The 14,035-nt window shown below is 68.9% G+C and overlaps 1 protein-coding gene across 4 annotated transcripts; it reads right to left on the reverse strand.

Annotated features, from left to right (window-relative positions):
• Positions 1–443: 443 nt before the first annotated feature.
• Positions 444–11,851, reverse strand: SEMA4B (semaphorin 4B). 4 transcript variants are annotated; one of them, XM_030497864.1, is made up of 15 exons: positions 9,180–9,532; positions 7,582–7,780; positions 4,944–5,104; positions 4,582–4,644; positions 4,390–4,488; positions 4,170–4,281; positions 3,925–4,041; positions 3,690–3,847; positions 3,044–3,225; positions 2,817–2,967; positions 2,508–2,718; positions 2,316–2,431; positions 2,027–2,190; positions 1,827–1,921; positions 444–1,720 (listed from the first exon to the last, which is right to left on the reverse strand). In XM_030497864.1, the coding sequence occupies exons 1-15, from the start codon at positions 9,462–9,464 to the stop codon at positions 945–947; spliced, it is 2,889 nt and encodes a 962-aa protein (XP_030353724.1). In that variant the 5' UTR covers positions 9,465–9,532; the 3' UTR covers positions 444–944. The 4 variants fall into 4 exon arrangements, with proteins under 4 accessions (XP_030353724.1, XP_030353725.1, XP_030353728.1 ...); XM_030497865.1 differs by lacking the exon at positions 9,180–9,532 and adding an exon at positions 7,925–8,052; XM_030497868.1 differs by lacking the exons at positions 7,582–7,780; positions 9,180–9,532 and adding an exon at positions 11,794–11,851.
• Between the last annotated feature and the right edge of the window lie 2,184 nt (positions 11,852–14,035).

The following is a 14,035-nucleotide window of genomic DNA, read 5'->3' on the forward strand; positions in this document are numbered from 1 at the left end:
CACCTCAGTCTTCCTCCACTTCTCGTGGTGCTGGGACAGCATCATCCGTCGCTCTGCAGCATTGTCCCACCAGACTTCCCACAGCCTCCTCGCCGCAGCACAGCCCCAGAAGAACTGAGCACTGCCCGAGCTCGCTGCTGTGATGCACAGCACCTGACAGCAGGGTCACAGGGACCCTCCTGCACCAGCCCTGGCAGCATCGCTGCAATGACACACAGCCGCATCCCTGCAGAGCCTCGACTGCCCCAGCCCAACACACAGCCAAGCACACGGGAACTTCACAGACCAGATCTGACCAACAGCACATCCCTCCTGCCCCGTGTGTCTGTCCATCCCTGTCAGGCTGAGGAGCAGCCAGCCAGGGGCAGGCTTTCCCCCATCCGCAATGAGAGCTGGACATGGTTCCCAGGCGTGGGCCGGTGCCGCCGCAGCACCACACACGGTCCAAAGGAGACACTTGAACTTTATATAAAAACCACAGACGTTTCTGCACACGCACGTGGGTGCGGGGCAAGCCCCGGCCCAGGACACGATTCACATTTCCAACGTATTAAAAACGAACCAAGCACAGACACACAGCACATGCCCGGCCACGCGCCTGGCGCCGGTCCTGCACCGGCACATCACAGTGAGTCGGGGCGCGAGGGGCCGTGGCCACCCCTCCTGCCCTCTGCATAGAGGGGCTCCACAGAGCCAGGGCGAGGCACTGTGTCCATCTCCCCTGGGGGGAACGTCCTGCAGGCCCCCGGAAGGCACGTGGCGCCCCTCACTCCCAGAGCCAGAGCAGCCGAGGTGATGCCCGGGAGCTCCAGGGCAGCCGAGCCCCCGCGTTGGAGCGGGGCCGGGGTCTGGGCATGCACACACAGACAACACGGACCCGGCTGTGGTCCGAACGGCTCAGCAGAGCAGAGGCGGTGTCGGGCTTGGGCTTGGCTCCTGTCCCGTCACACCACTGAGTCCTGGATCTCGGAGCCCAGGCGCACCCGGGGTCTTTGGCAGGCGGGAGACACCTCCACGAAGCTGTCCCGGACGTGGAGGGGCCTCTTCTCCGACTCAGAGAAGGCGCGTTGGGGGCCGGGGGGCTCATGCACAGGGGTGCTCACAATATAGTTGTCCTGCAGGGCCTGGTAGCCCTTGTGCTCAGGCGCTGCGCTGGGCAGGCTGCTGCCATTCAGGGGCAGGCTCTCGACCGGCTTGCGGGGCGGCTTCTGGTGCCGGCCGGGGTCGCCGGGCTCCAGCAAGGCTTTCATGCCATCACGGTGCCGGTGCAGGAGGAAGAGGGCCAGCACGAGGACGGTGGCAGCGAAGAGCACGCACATCACCAAGAACTCGGTCCAGTAGGTCTTGCCGTCCAGCCGTGCCGCGGCGCTGCCCACTGCCGATGTGCTGCGCGACGTGCTGACGGTCTCCAGGGCGTCCCGGCCGGTGGCCGCCTTCCTGCTGGGGTCCGGCGGCGCGCGGGCCAGCTCCTGCACGCTCACGCAATAGCTGGCCATCAGCTTGCGGAATCCCTCCTCCAGTGACCAGCACTCGTAGGTGCCCGCGCGCTCGGGGCTGCCCACCAGGATGAGCGCCCCGTCAGGCAGCACCAGGTAGGAGGCGTTGACGGGCTCCCCGTGGTGCAGCCAGTGCCGCGAGGCCAGGTTGGAGAGCAGCTGGCACGGCAGCGGCCGCACCGCGTTGGGCGGCAGCAGCACCCGCTGGCACGGGGCGCCCGAGGCTGCAGGGACACAAACCATGGACACGTCAGTGAGGGGATGGGGATGCTGAGTGATGGGAGCACTGGGACACCCCGGGCTGGCAGCAGCCCCACGGCAGGAGCTCACCTGGGGGCAGGAGGATGCGGGGACGCGGCTGTGAGGCGTTGGGCAGCGGGCAGAGCCGTTCCGTGTCAGCATCCTCGATGTCCTGTGCCCAGAGACTGCGGACAGAGAGGGGTCAGGGCAGTGGGGTGCTGCAGGGTGCTGCAGTGGGGTGGTGCACGGTGCAGGGGATGCAGAAGGGGTTCAGGGGGTGCAGCACTCACTGGGGGTGTGCTGGGGGGTGCACGGTGACCCTGCGGCAGGCACCCCGGCTCCAGGCACAGAAGGGGTCTCGTGCTAGCACGCACTCCCCACAGCTGCGGTACAGGCTGCAGTTGGCAAAGGGCACCTGAGCCACTGCCGTGTAGGTGGCTGCATACACCAGGCCCTAAGGAGAGGACACAGCAGGGTCAGCAGGAGCCATGCACAGGAGGGGCTCCTGCAGACCCCACCCCACTAACAGGGGCTGCCCCACAGCATCCCACACCCAGCGTGCCCGTGCCCGGCTCCTGCCTGGTCCTGGTCCAGCAGCAGCTGGAGAATGGGCTGTCTGGCAGGGAAGAGGCGGATCTCCTCGATGATGTGCACCCCATGGTTCACACGCACGGCCTTGTGCAAGCGCCCGTCGTCTGCAAACACAAGGACGGTGCTAAGGAGGGCCAGGGGCACCCACAGCACCAGCCCCCGCCCCATGGCGGCACCCACCCGTGCCCAGGAAGAGGACGTCATAGGTGCCATGCAGGCCCTGCGCGCGGTGGACGCCGATCTGCTGGTAGCGCAGGCGGCTCTGCAGCAGCAGCGGCTGGCTGCGCACCGCGCTGTCCATCAGGAAGTGGTCCTTGATGAAGTTCAGCACCCGGTCCGGCATTTGGAGGGACGAGTTGATCTTCAGGTGCCGCGTGTGGCTGGTGATGCACTGGGGACAGAGGATGGGGCTCGGTCAGGGCATGGGAGGCAGAGCACGGCGGGCTGCCCTACATCCTGCACTCAGGCAGGCTTCGAGGAGGCACTTACTGTGCCCGGCCGGGGTTCTGGCACGGGGCCGGTGTCCGTGTACCACTGCTGCGTCTCGCGGTTCACCTCCTTGTAGAGCCCAGCGAAGGCTCGCTGCACGCTGCGCATGGGGAAGGCGCACACGGCCGAGCTGCCCAGCCCGCCCTTGTTCCTGCCAGGGGGAGGCAGAGATCAGGCACCCTGGTTCTGTGGAGCCTCCCGCCCTGCAGCCCCTGCTCGCCGCTCACCACTGCGAGGTGAAGACCCCGTAGAAGAGCGTCTCCCTCCAGCGCAGCTCCGCTGGGGTGAGCACGAAGATGTCCTGCAGCACGTTGAAGGGGAAGCCGTCCTCGGGGTGTGAGCAGAGCAGCTGCGCCTTCAGGAAGGTCGTCCACCGCCGCTGCAGCACACGCTCCCCGCCCTGGTCCCCCTGCGCGGCACAGCAGGTCAGGGTGCGATGCCACCCATCAGCAGGACCCCCATGGGCCAGGACAGCAGAGCAGGGTCTGTCTGTCTGTCCATCCATGCAGCAGCGCCGAGGCCCCGGCAGAGCAGCCCCGGTGTCGGGGAGGCACAAGTGGGCAGCCTCCGATGTGCCCAGGGGAAAGGAAACACGACTCGAGAGGAGGACAGGTGTTGTGTCCCCTTGAGCGAGGGGGCAGAGGACATGGAGAAGGGTCACTGACACCAATGGGGCTGGTGGGAGCAGCAGGCTCAAGCCTCAGCCTTGGGCTGGGTGATCTGGAGCCATGACTGCCCCAGAGGGGTCTCCCATGGGCACTGGTTCCCCCCTGGGTGTCCAGAACTGGGGAACTGAGGTGTGCAAGGTGGTCCCACATCCCCACACACCCCACTAGCGACACCCTGCGCACATCCCCACTGCCCTGCGCCCACCTTGCACACGCGCGCAATGCGGGACACGATGGTGTTCTCGAAGTAGTCAAACTCCTTCCCGGTCTCGCTGAAGAAGAAGTAGACCTTGTCGTCGTCACCCTCGGGGTTGCCGGCAGGCAGGCTCTCCCGCAGGTAGGCTGAGCCCACGAACACTGGGTCTGGGGACACAGGCACCCTCAGCACTGGCCCCACACCTCCCCAGCCCGGGGCACGGAGACCCCTGCCCGGCTCTCACCCTGCAGCCAGTTGAGGGAGTTCTCCGTCTTGAGGGTGATGCGGCTCTCCTGGCTGCGGTAGATGGTGGGCTCGTTGCCCTGGAAGTTGCTGACAGTCCCGGCGTAGAGCTCGCCGTCTGCCAAAGAGACGCTCCCGCTGGGACCCGGCACGCGCCACCGGCACAGGCCCGCTCCCGCTGGGGTCCGTGCTCAGCCCAGTTCAGCCGGGAGCTGCTGGCAGCGCGAGGGTCCCGGTGGGCCTTACCGACCATGACGGCCGTGGAGCGGTACTCAGGGTCGAAGGGGCAGCGTCCCTTCCCATCCTCCAGCAGCACCTTCCCTGATGCATCCCGCTCCAGGCTGAAGTGCTGCACGTTCTGCAACAGGAGCGGGCTGTGAGCGGCAGCAGCGGCAGTGCCAGGACCCTGCCAGGATCCCTGCCAGGACCGGCAGGGATCGTCCCAGCCCCAGCTGCCCGTACTCACGATGTAGGCGCAGGCTGGGCTGAAAGCGCAGGTCCCGCATGTGTAGAGGTGGGTGCTGTTCAGCTGCAGCAGCATCTTGATGTAGTTGTGACAGTCTCTCTGCAGGGTGAGAGCAGCCGGCTCAGCCTCCCGCCTGCACGCCCCGCAGCACATCCTGCTCCTGCCACGGCACAGGCACGTAGCGTGGCTCACCTGTGGGTCCTTGCCTTTGAACACACACTGCCTCTTCTTCTCCCCATCCGCGCTCCACGGCAGCTGCAGGGAGGGGACAGTCACTGTGAGCTCCCTGGCACCAGCTGGTCCCCATGCACCCTCTCCCTGGGCTGGCAGAGCTCGTGCCCACCATCAGTGTCCTCCCCACCCCAGTCATGGTAGTGAGGCAGCTGCTGACTGGGGCCAAATGCCCTGATGACCACAGCGGCTGCTCCATGCTGTCCCAAGCAGCTTCTGAATGTGCAGCAGCTTGCACAGACCCCAAACGCTGCCAGTGAGGGGACCCTTGCGCCGAGCTGTCCCTTCCCGAGGTCCCACACAGGGCTCAGTCTCATCCTCACCCTGCGTGCCGGTGCCCCAGGCTGGAAGCGGCTGGTGTTGATGGCGACAAGCAGCTCACGAGCCCCCACGTAGAGGGTGCCGCCATCGGGGCTGAGCAGCAGGGCCGTGTAGTTGGTCACACCAGGCACCTCGAACCGCTGCACAACGCGCTCCTCCGAGTCTGCGGAGGGAGAGCGACCGGCATCAGCCTCACACAGCCCCCGGCGCTCAGCACCCGGACCCGGGGACCCCACACACCACTCGTGCCCCGACCCTCTGCTCAACATGGAGCTGCCAGGGCTGGACCTGGCTCTCCCTGGCACACACAGCACCACAGTGACTGGGCATGGCCACAGTAGCACCCGGGGGCAGCCAGAGCCACTGCCTGGTCCTGGCCGCAGGCACAGCCCCGGGATACGCCGCAGCAGCCCTGCCTGCACTGGGCACCGCAGCCAGGGCCGCACTTGTCCCATCACACACAGCCCTGGGGCTCAGCCCTGCGGCATGGGTGACACAAATGACCCAGCCTGGCCCCACGAGCACCTGAGCTTGTGGCAGGGAGGGACAGGCACTGGCACCGGCTGCTTGCACCGGTAAACGGGTGGCTCCCGTGGCTGAGTCACAGAGTGCCCGTCCCGCGTGGGTGGCCTGGCCCCGGAAGCCCTTCCTCTGCTCCGCTCCTCTGCTCTGCTCCGGTCTCCTCCTTTCCTCTCCTCTGCTTTCCCGCAGCCACTCTGAATCACACGGGCACAGCTGTGTCAGTGGGACATGTCAGCCTGAGTCATGCTGCCAACACCCTTGCTCCTGACACCCCTGTGCCCTAGGGACACCCCGACCTTTCCCGACCCCCTTCCCACTCCCAGCTCAGCCCCAGGGCTCCCATGAGCCCTTCCTCTGTGCAAGCCAGCGTGAGGGCGTGAGGTGCTGCGGTGCCAGCAGTGCTGCGGGGCAGGACCCTGCTCCTTTCTCCACTCCCAGTCACCCCCCAAGTCCCAGTTACCGCTGCATGGGGCAGCATCTCCCCCATCCTTAGGGCCCTGGCACCAGCCCAAGCTCTCCTGCAGCAGCACAGAATGATGCTGACTCCCCAGGGCACCATCCCACGAGGGGTCCTGTGTCCCAGCTTCAGGGTGATGCTGCCCAATGTGGGCACAGCCCAGTGCAGGCAGTGGAGGGGCAGCGGGGGCCCCTGTGCCCCGCATTGCCATCCCAACCCAGGGAGCTGCAGGAGCCTGTGCTGGCTGCCAGGGGACCTGTTAGGACAAGACCTGCTTCTTCCAGACAAACCTGCTGGAGGCACATCCAGCACTTCCAGGGGAGCAGCTCCCAGCTCCTCCCTCCCACCAACTGCCATCCCAATGCAGCTGCAGCCCCCAGGAGCCAGCACCGGGCACACGCAGCCAGCGGCAGAGTGCTGGGCATGCGCCCCCTGCCCGAGCCCCCCGGCAGCGCTGGGATCCACACCAGGACCCCGGGAACAGCCCGTGAGCTGCAGCCCCGCAGCCACAGCAGCCTCTGCAGCTGGGCAGAGCTCAGCCAGAACCGGTCTGTGCAGGCAGGACCGGGCAGCGCGGCTCGACGCGGCGTGACACGGCATGGCACTGCGCCGAGCGGGGCCGTCCCATCCAGCTCGGCGGGTCCCACATCTGCTGGTGCCACCACAGCCGTGGCTGTCGGTCACGGGAGCATGTGGCGGGCCACGTCCCCACTGGTGAACCGCAGTGCGCCGAGCCAGGGAGTGCTCCCAGCTGCCCCCATCCCGCTGCCAGCGCAGCCCAAACCACGGCACCCTCCCAGGCTGCCCCACAGCCGGATTTAGCCACCTCCTGGCAGCGCGTCCACCACAGACACACATGGGCGGCCCCCACCGCGCCACGGCCCCAGTGCCGGGCGATGGAGCTGGGCCCAGCAGCTGCTTGTGCCGACCCCGAACTGCCCATGGAGCGTGACCTGCTGCTCACCCACCCCACGCCAGCCCCGGGGAGCTCTGCAGGGCAAGAGGGCTCTGTCTGCAGGACAATATCCCCTGCGAAGGGCTCTGCCTGGCCCAACAGCCCCCTGTGCCTGCCCCAGCGCAGCCCCGAGCCCTGCCAGAGCCAAGCTGCTGGTGGGGCTGCAGCAGGTCCTGGAGCAGCCTGTGGCCGGACACAGCACAGCAAGAGCCCCAGGGACACAGTGGGAACGGGGGGGGGCCTGGCTGCCCATGAAACAAGGATGAAACCACAGGCAAAGCAGGCAGAGGCCCCGTGCCTAGCTCACCTCATCCCACGCTCACACAGGATGTGGGGACAGGAGCACCCCCGGGTGGCCCAGACCCATGCAGGGTCCTGATGCAGAGCTGCATGCACCCCTGCTCCTGCCTGCAGCACACACAGCCCCGCGGCTCTGCCCCATCCAAGCAGCCCGACCCCAGCCCTCGCTGCTACACCCCACTGCCGCGACCCCACTGCCCCGGCCACAGCCCCCTGGCGTGCCGGGCAGGCTGGGAGGTGTTGTGCAGCCTCAGCACCGCCGGCTGCCACAAGGCGTTTCCACGCTGCCGCCCCGTCCCGCGGCGTGGGGAGCCCCGGGGCTGGGCGGGATGATCGGTAACCGCGGGGGGACGGAGACCGGCCGGAGCCCCCCGGGACGGACACCCCCGAGGGCGCGGACACTCACCGTAGGGCAGGCTGACCCGCGGGACGGGCTCCTGCGCTGCCGAGAGCACCAACGCCGCCAGCACCGAGTGCGCCAGGACCGGCAGCACCGGCCGCGCCGCCATCCCGGGCCGGGCCGGGCCGGGCCGGGCCGAGGCGAACCGAACCGAACCGCGCCGGGCCTCCGCCGCCTCCCGCGAAGCCGCCCGGGCGCTGCTGACCTGCGGGGAGAGACTGGCTTAGCGGCGGGGCTCGGTTCGGCCCCGCCGCCCGCCCGGCGCCGCCCTCGCCCGCCCCGGCCCCGGGGCTGCCCGTCCGCGGGCACCGGGGCGGGGCGGCAAAACACGGACACAGCCCCGCCGTACCGAGCCCCGCCGTACAGAAGCGTACCGACCCCGCCGGGCCAGGCTGCCCAGAACCGACCCAGCCGCCCGGTACCGATCCGGGCTGCACCCGTGCGGAGCAAGAGCTCGGAAGAGGAGGCGGCCGCTTCCCTGCCGGGACCGCCCCCGCCCCGCCCCTCCCCTCCCTGCCCCGGCGGCCCCGGGGGTCTCCCGGTGCTGCGAGCACCCCGGTACCGTGCCCCCGCCCCTCCCGGGCAGCCCCGGCCAGCAGCAGCTGGTCCCGGTGCGGGGGGAACGGTGTGTCCCCTGCACCGACAGCGGCGGCGGGTACCGGCACGGGGGCGGGGGGGTCCCTGCACCGACAGCTCCCTCCCTGCAGCGGGGAAACCGGCCGGCCTGGGATGCCGGCGGTCGGTCCGTCTGTCCGGGGGGTTTGTCTGTCCCGGGGACAGCTCACCCCAAGGCTGCAGCCACAGCCGGTGGCCGTGCTGGGGGCTGCTGCTGCTCCAGCAGCCCCCAGCTCCAGCTTTGCTCCATCTGCACTCTCCGCAGAGGCTTTCCCCGGCTGCCCTGCGAGCCGCGGGACGAGGTCTCAGTCGGGGCCGGGGTCTCTACTGGGGCCGTGGCTGCTGGCCCGCACAGTGCTCCCTGCCCTCCCTCAGCAGCGATGGGCTTCCACGGGACACGGCACAGCCGGGCAGCGGGATGCCTGTGCCAGCCCCCCCTCCCCACGAAGCAAGGCGCACAGGCACCGGTGTCCGCGCAGAGCAGCCCCCAGGTACACGGGACGCGTCCCTGCCAGCCGCAGTGCCCCGTCCCAGGGGGCTCCGGGATGAGCGTGGTCCCGGTGGGGCTGCAGCATGGGCACGGCACCGAGCAGGACCCCCTGCCCGGGCCCACGATGGGCTCCGCACGGCGGGAACACGCAGCCCCCGGCAGAAGCAGACCCCGCAGAACTGCCCGCTCGTCCAGCGGTTGCCACGGCAACGCGATATTAATGACAGCTCCTGATTTTGCCATGGCAACGGGGGGGACGGGGTCTCCCCTCGCCGCGGCAGCTCCCCCGGGGCCGGGGCTGCCCACCACCGGCCTCCCCATGCCAGGCACAGCTCCACGGCACCCTGCCTGGCCATGCCTGGCCCCGGTGCCCCCGGCCATCGCCACCACACCGGTGGGACCCTCTGTGACCTCCATGCCCCTGCACAGCCCTGCCCGTGCTCTGCCTGTGCTCTGCCCACGCAACACCGTCGGACGGTGCCGGCTCCCCCGGCTGTACCTGGTGCCCAGGGGCTGGCGCTGCCGGTGGTGCCTCGGCCTCCCTTGTGTCCTGGCTCCCTTCCTGCTCCCGCTGTGCTCCCAAAGGTGACGTCCCTTCCTGGGGACCGGGACAGCCCCGCCAGCTCCACCCCACCGGCCTTATCAGCACCCTTTGCCCGGGAAGTGCCACAGACGGGACAGGGCTCTGCGTCATGGAGCCCAGCACGTCACCATCACTCTGCGTGGAGTGGGGGCAGACACCCACAGCCACGGCCCTTCTGCCCCGCGGCACCCGGGGGGCCATGGGTGGCCCTGGGGGCCCGGAGTCACCTGTGCATGGCCGTGTGAGCACCCATGTGACACCCCTGTCTGATGGCACGCAGCGACAGGAGCCCCATGGGGAGGTCAGAGGCTCTTGAGGCAGGCACGGGGTGCAGGCAGGGGGGGAAGGCAGGGTACAGGCAGGGGGGCAGGCAGGGAGAGCAGGCAGGGAGGGTAGGGAACAGGCAGTGGAGCGAGGCCAGAGCTGTGCCTTTAAGCGTGGCGGCGCTCCCCACGCTGCTGGCAGCCAGGCCTGTTTACCACAAACTCCCATTTATCTCCTCCGCCGGCCCACGCAGGCTGCCAGCCCTGCCAGGGCACCCTGCAGCACCCTGCCCTGCGCGCCCAGGCCCGTGTGTGCAAGTACCTGCATGCACAAGCACCGCGGCCCCGCCACTGTCCCAACCTGCAGCCGCGGCTCGAGGTGCAGCTCCAAACCCCGTGGCCTGGGGTCACCGGGCAGGGGTGGTTCTGCACCCAATTCCCACGCCAGCCCTGTTCCTGCAGGCAGTGGGCCCTGGGAAGGCGGCTGCGGAGACGGAAGCTGCTGCCTGCGAGGAGCAGGGCTGAGGCTGCCTGTACCCTGCTGCTGCTGCCTGTGCCCCACTGCTGCTGCTGCCTGTGTGCTCATGCCTTCCTCCTGCTGCCTCAGTAAAGTCAGCGGCACAGGCAGAGCACAGGCAGCAGCACAGACACGTCTCCTGCTCAGACCCGCAGCCGCTCACGTGCAGCCCACACCCCCGGGCTCTTCCTTCCGACCCACATCTCCCAGGGCTCACAAACCCCCGGCTCGTCTCTCTCCCGGAGGCTGTCAGACACCCCCGGCACCGGTGCACAGGCGCAGAGCGGGAGCCCTCGTGTATTCACATACCTGCAGCCGCAGGCCATGGCCCTGCTGGTCCCACAGATGCTGCCAGCACCGCTGCTCAGCACTGGGAACCCCGCATGTCCCGGCACCCAAGTGCTGCGGGTGCTGGCAGGGAGCAGCGCACACGGCTCTGCTCCTGCCCCCAGCAGCCACGGGAGAGGCCTCCAGCAGGATGAGGGGCAGCTGTGGGGCAGCCTCCAGCCTGTGGTGAAACCCGGTGCAGGGCCCTTGGGGCATGCTCCCCATCCTATGGGCACTGGCCGTGCCACCCTCCCAGGCCCAGGGGCTGCAACCCTGCTCCCTGCCCCTCTGCAGACACACAGGTCTGGCTGCCCCTGTGCCCCACAGCCAGCTCTGACCTTACTGCCAGGACCTCCTGACCAGGGTGCTGGTGTCCAGCAGCAGCACACAGCCAGCCCCACACCACCCCACAGCATCCCCTTCACCCCATGGAGTGACTGGATATCCCCTGACCCAGCCTGCCAGGCGCCACACAAATGCACCCATCCCATTGCTCCCACTGCCTCCTGTACCCTGCTTCTGCATGTGAGGACTATGGGGTATCCCCATGGTCCAGCTTCCACCCAGTGCCTGCGCCTGCCTGCACCCACACACCCACTGCCTGCACCCATGGCTGCAGGACTCATGGGTGCTGCCCTGGGCCCCTGCTGTGTATCGGACACCTCTTGGGGTGCAAAAGGCAAAACAGCCAGTGAGCACCCCTCAGTGCTCACAGTGGGCCTGAGCACAGGCACCGCTGCACACCAGGGTGCAGGAACTGAGCGGTCCTGACCCCTTCCCAGCCATTGCTGGCCCCACGGAGCCCAAAGGGGTACCAGGCCTCTCGTGCCACTCTGTGGCACCTCCGCAGCAGTGCTGCCTGAGGCTGGGGGTGCCAATCCCAACAACAGCCCTAGTGAGAGCCCCACGGCCCATGTGGCCGCGTACCCAGCCCAGCCGGGGACTGCGTGTAACACACCCGGCACATGGGAACAACCCCTGGAAACAGCCCTGAGGGAAGAGCCCCGCAGCACCGCACAACCCCCTGCGCCAGCTCCCTGCACACACGTGTGAGCACTCACACCGCCCCTGCGCCGGCTCCCTGCACACACGTGTGAGCACTCACACACACACGTACATACACGCACACTCTCACACATGCACATTCTCACATACACAGATGCACACGCACACACTCTCACACCCAGGCGCTCCGCCCCATCGCCCTGCACACCCCTATAGACCCCCTAGACACCCGCCCCCCCCATGCACCCCCTGCACCCGGCACACGCCGCACGGCGGCACAGGAACCCCCCTCGCCAAAGCCGTGCTCGCACGCACGCAGCCGCCCCTGCACAGCCCCTTGCACACACACACGCACGCACAGAACCCCCCCCCGTGCCCGGTGCCCCCCGCCCGCCCCGTCGCGCCGCCCGCTGCTCACCGCTCGGCGGCGGGGCCGGCTCGGGGGTCCCCGCCCGCGGCGGGCCCGGAGCGGCTCCGGCGGCTCCGGTGGCTCCGCCCGCCGCTCGCAACAAAGGGGCCGCCCCGCCCGGCCGCACCCCCCCGCCCTGGCCCCGGGGCCCCGCCCTCCCGCCGGGGGGATGCTCCCGGCGCGGAGGGGTCGGTCCTGGTCCTGGGGTGCGGGAGCTGAGGGGGCCCTGGCACTCCCGGGGGGTCCCGGCGTGCGGCCGGGGTGGGGTAATGCTGGTGCTGCCCGCCCGCAGCGATGGGCTCAGCACGGTTGTGGGGCAGGGGGGAGTGTGGCTTCGGGACCCCAGCGGGGTCCCCGCCGGGGTGAGAGGGGGTGCACGATATCCTGGCTGTGGGGCACCCAGTACATGGCTTGAGGCATCGCTGTGAGGTCGTGGTGGTGACACCCGCTCTGGGCATTTTGGGGTGACTGCTGGCCCCCAGCACCCTGCAGTGGGCCAGGTGGGGGTCCCAGCCAGGGGTCTCAGGCAGGACCAGCCAGCTGTGGCCCTGCACCCTGTTTCCTGCAGCGTCCTTCCCCCTGGCCATGCAATGTGCAATTCCCCTTGTCCCATCCCCACTGCCATCCACTTGCCTGGGCCACCAACCCCTTGGTAGCCCGGCTCCACCGTGCCGTGTCCCCAGAGCCACGATGCCACCTCGCCTCGTGCCACACTGGCAGTGCTTGGCCATGCCATTGGCACGTGCAGAGGCTGTGCTGCAGGCAGCTGCCTGCTCTGTGCTGTCCTGTGCCCGGGGGTGCGGGGAGGGGGTGCTGGTGGGGGTCCCACAGTCCCTATTGTCCCTGTGCCACAGCCTTGGGGGAAGCAGACCACAGGCTGGTGGCTCCAAGTGGCATCCATGAGAGATCCCATGTGTGAGAGCAGGACCGCTTGCACCGTGTGTTGACCGTGCAATGCCTCCTCCCACGGGCAGCATGGGGCTGCCTGCAGCGGATGGACCCCCCTAGGTCCTCCCCTATTCTCCGACCGGTCCCCTGGTGGCCCCACGCTGCTGGATCCGCAGCCCCCCCGGACACGTCGCTCGCCCGCAGCCGGCCCGGCCGCGCCACCCCCAGGCCCCCCCGCCCGGCCGCGCTGGGGGGGTGGCAGCGGGCTGGGCCGTGTGGGCTGTGCTGCGGCCCGGGGCTCTGTCGGGAGGCAGCTCTGGGCCGGTGCCACATGGCCGCGGCCGCTGCGCTGGCGTGACCCTGTCCTGCGAGAGCTGCGGTCACCGCGCGGCTCCGGGGCCGGGGGAGGGCGCCGGTGCTGGGGAGGGTCACCCCGAGGTGTCACGGGGAAGGCGGTGGGGACGCCCCATGGAGCGCCGGGTGCCGGCCCCCCCGCGCTGGCAGCGCCGCGGGCTGCTGGTCTGGTTAATGTTAAAGCCAGGGAGAATGGGTGCTGCCCGCCCGGCCTCCCCCCGGCCCTGCCGCCTGCGCAGGCAGCTCCAGCGGGACGGTTCCTCCTCCCGCAGCGGGATCTGCCCGTCCCTCAGGGCTAAAAATAAGCCATTGGCTTGGCCAGGGCAGAGGCACCGGGGCCGAGCAGCCTCTCGGCCACCCCAGCACATCTCCTGGCTCTCAAGCATGTTGTTGGGGTGCCCATGGGGTGCACTTCTGCCTTTATTCCCCATGTAGGGGTAAGGTGAAGGTCCCCTTGGGGGCAATGGCAGCAGCCACCCACCCCGCTGGGCCCAGCAGCCCTGAGTCACGTGCTGGCATCGTGTAGTCACACTCACTTCTATGTAGGGAAAACCTGAGTTCGCGCCAAACCCTGGGATCCACCATCAGCGTGTCCCTCACCCTGGTTCTGCCCAGAATGGGGACAACCATCTCCTTTTGCTACCAACAAGGACCACCACAAAGCCATCTTCTCCACACAAAGATAGTGGTGGGGTGCGATGCCCACAAATGGGGACCCTGGTGAAAGCCGATCCGGGGCTCACTGGTCACCCTGTGCTTTGGCATTGATGGCATCCAGCAAGTGGCATCATCCCCTCCTCCCCATGCACACAATGGGGGGGGGCACGCTGATGTTTTGCAGCCCCACATTGAGGGCATCACCCCCTGGGGGTGTTTTGATGGCGGCGGGGTGTGGGATGTAGGGTGAAACAAAGGCCCGGGGTTCCCCACCCCCGTGGGACCTCGCGAGGGCCCCTTCGGGCTGTACGGGAGGGGGGAACCCGGCCAGGGACCGCCCCGGGGCGGAGCG

Source organism: Strigops habroptila, chromosome 9, assembly GCF_004027225.2.
Source record: "Strigops habroptila isolate Jane chromosome 9, bStrHab1.2.pri, whole genome shotgun sequence".
NCBI classification, from domain to species: Eukaryota; Metazoa; Chordata; class Aves; order Psittaciformes; family Psittacidae; genus Strigops; species Strigops habroptila.

Excerpts from the sequence above, each read along its gene's own strand:
- SEMA4B (XM_030497864.1), bottom strand. The coding sequence starts at position 9,464 with ATGGCCCCCCGGGTGCCGCGGGGCAGAAGGGCCGTGGCTGTGGGTGTC. Across the intron at positions 4,489-4,581 it reads TCAAAGGCAAGGACCCACAG|AGAGACTGTCACAACTACAT; the intron begins GTGAGCCACGCT and ends CTCACCCTGCAG. Across the intron at positions 3,226-3,689 it reads GCATTGCGCGCGTGTGCAAG|GGGGACCAGGGCGGGGAGCG; the intron begins GTGGGCGCAGGG and ends TGTGCCGCGCAG.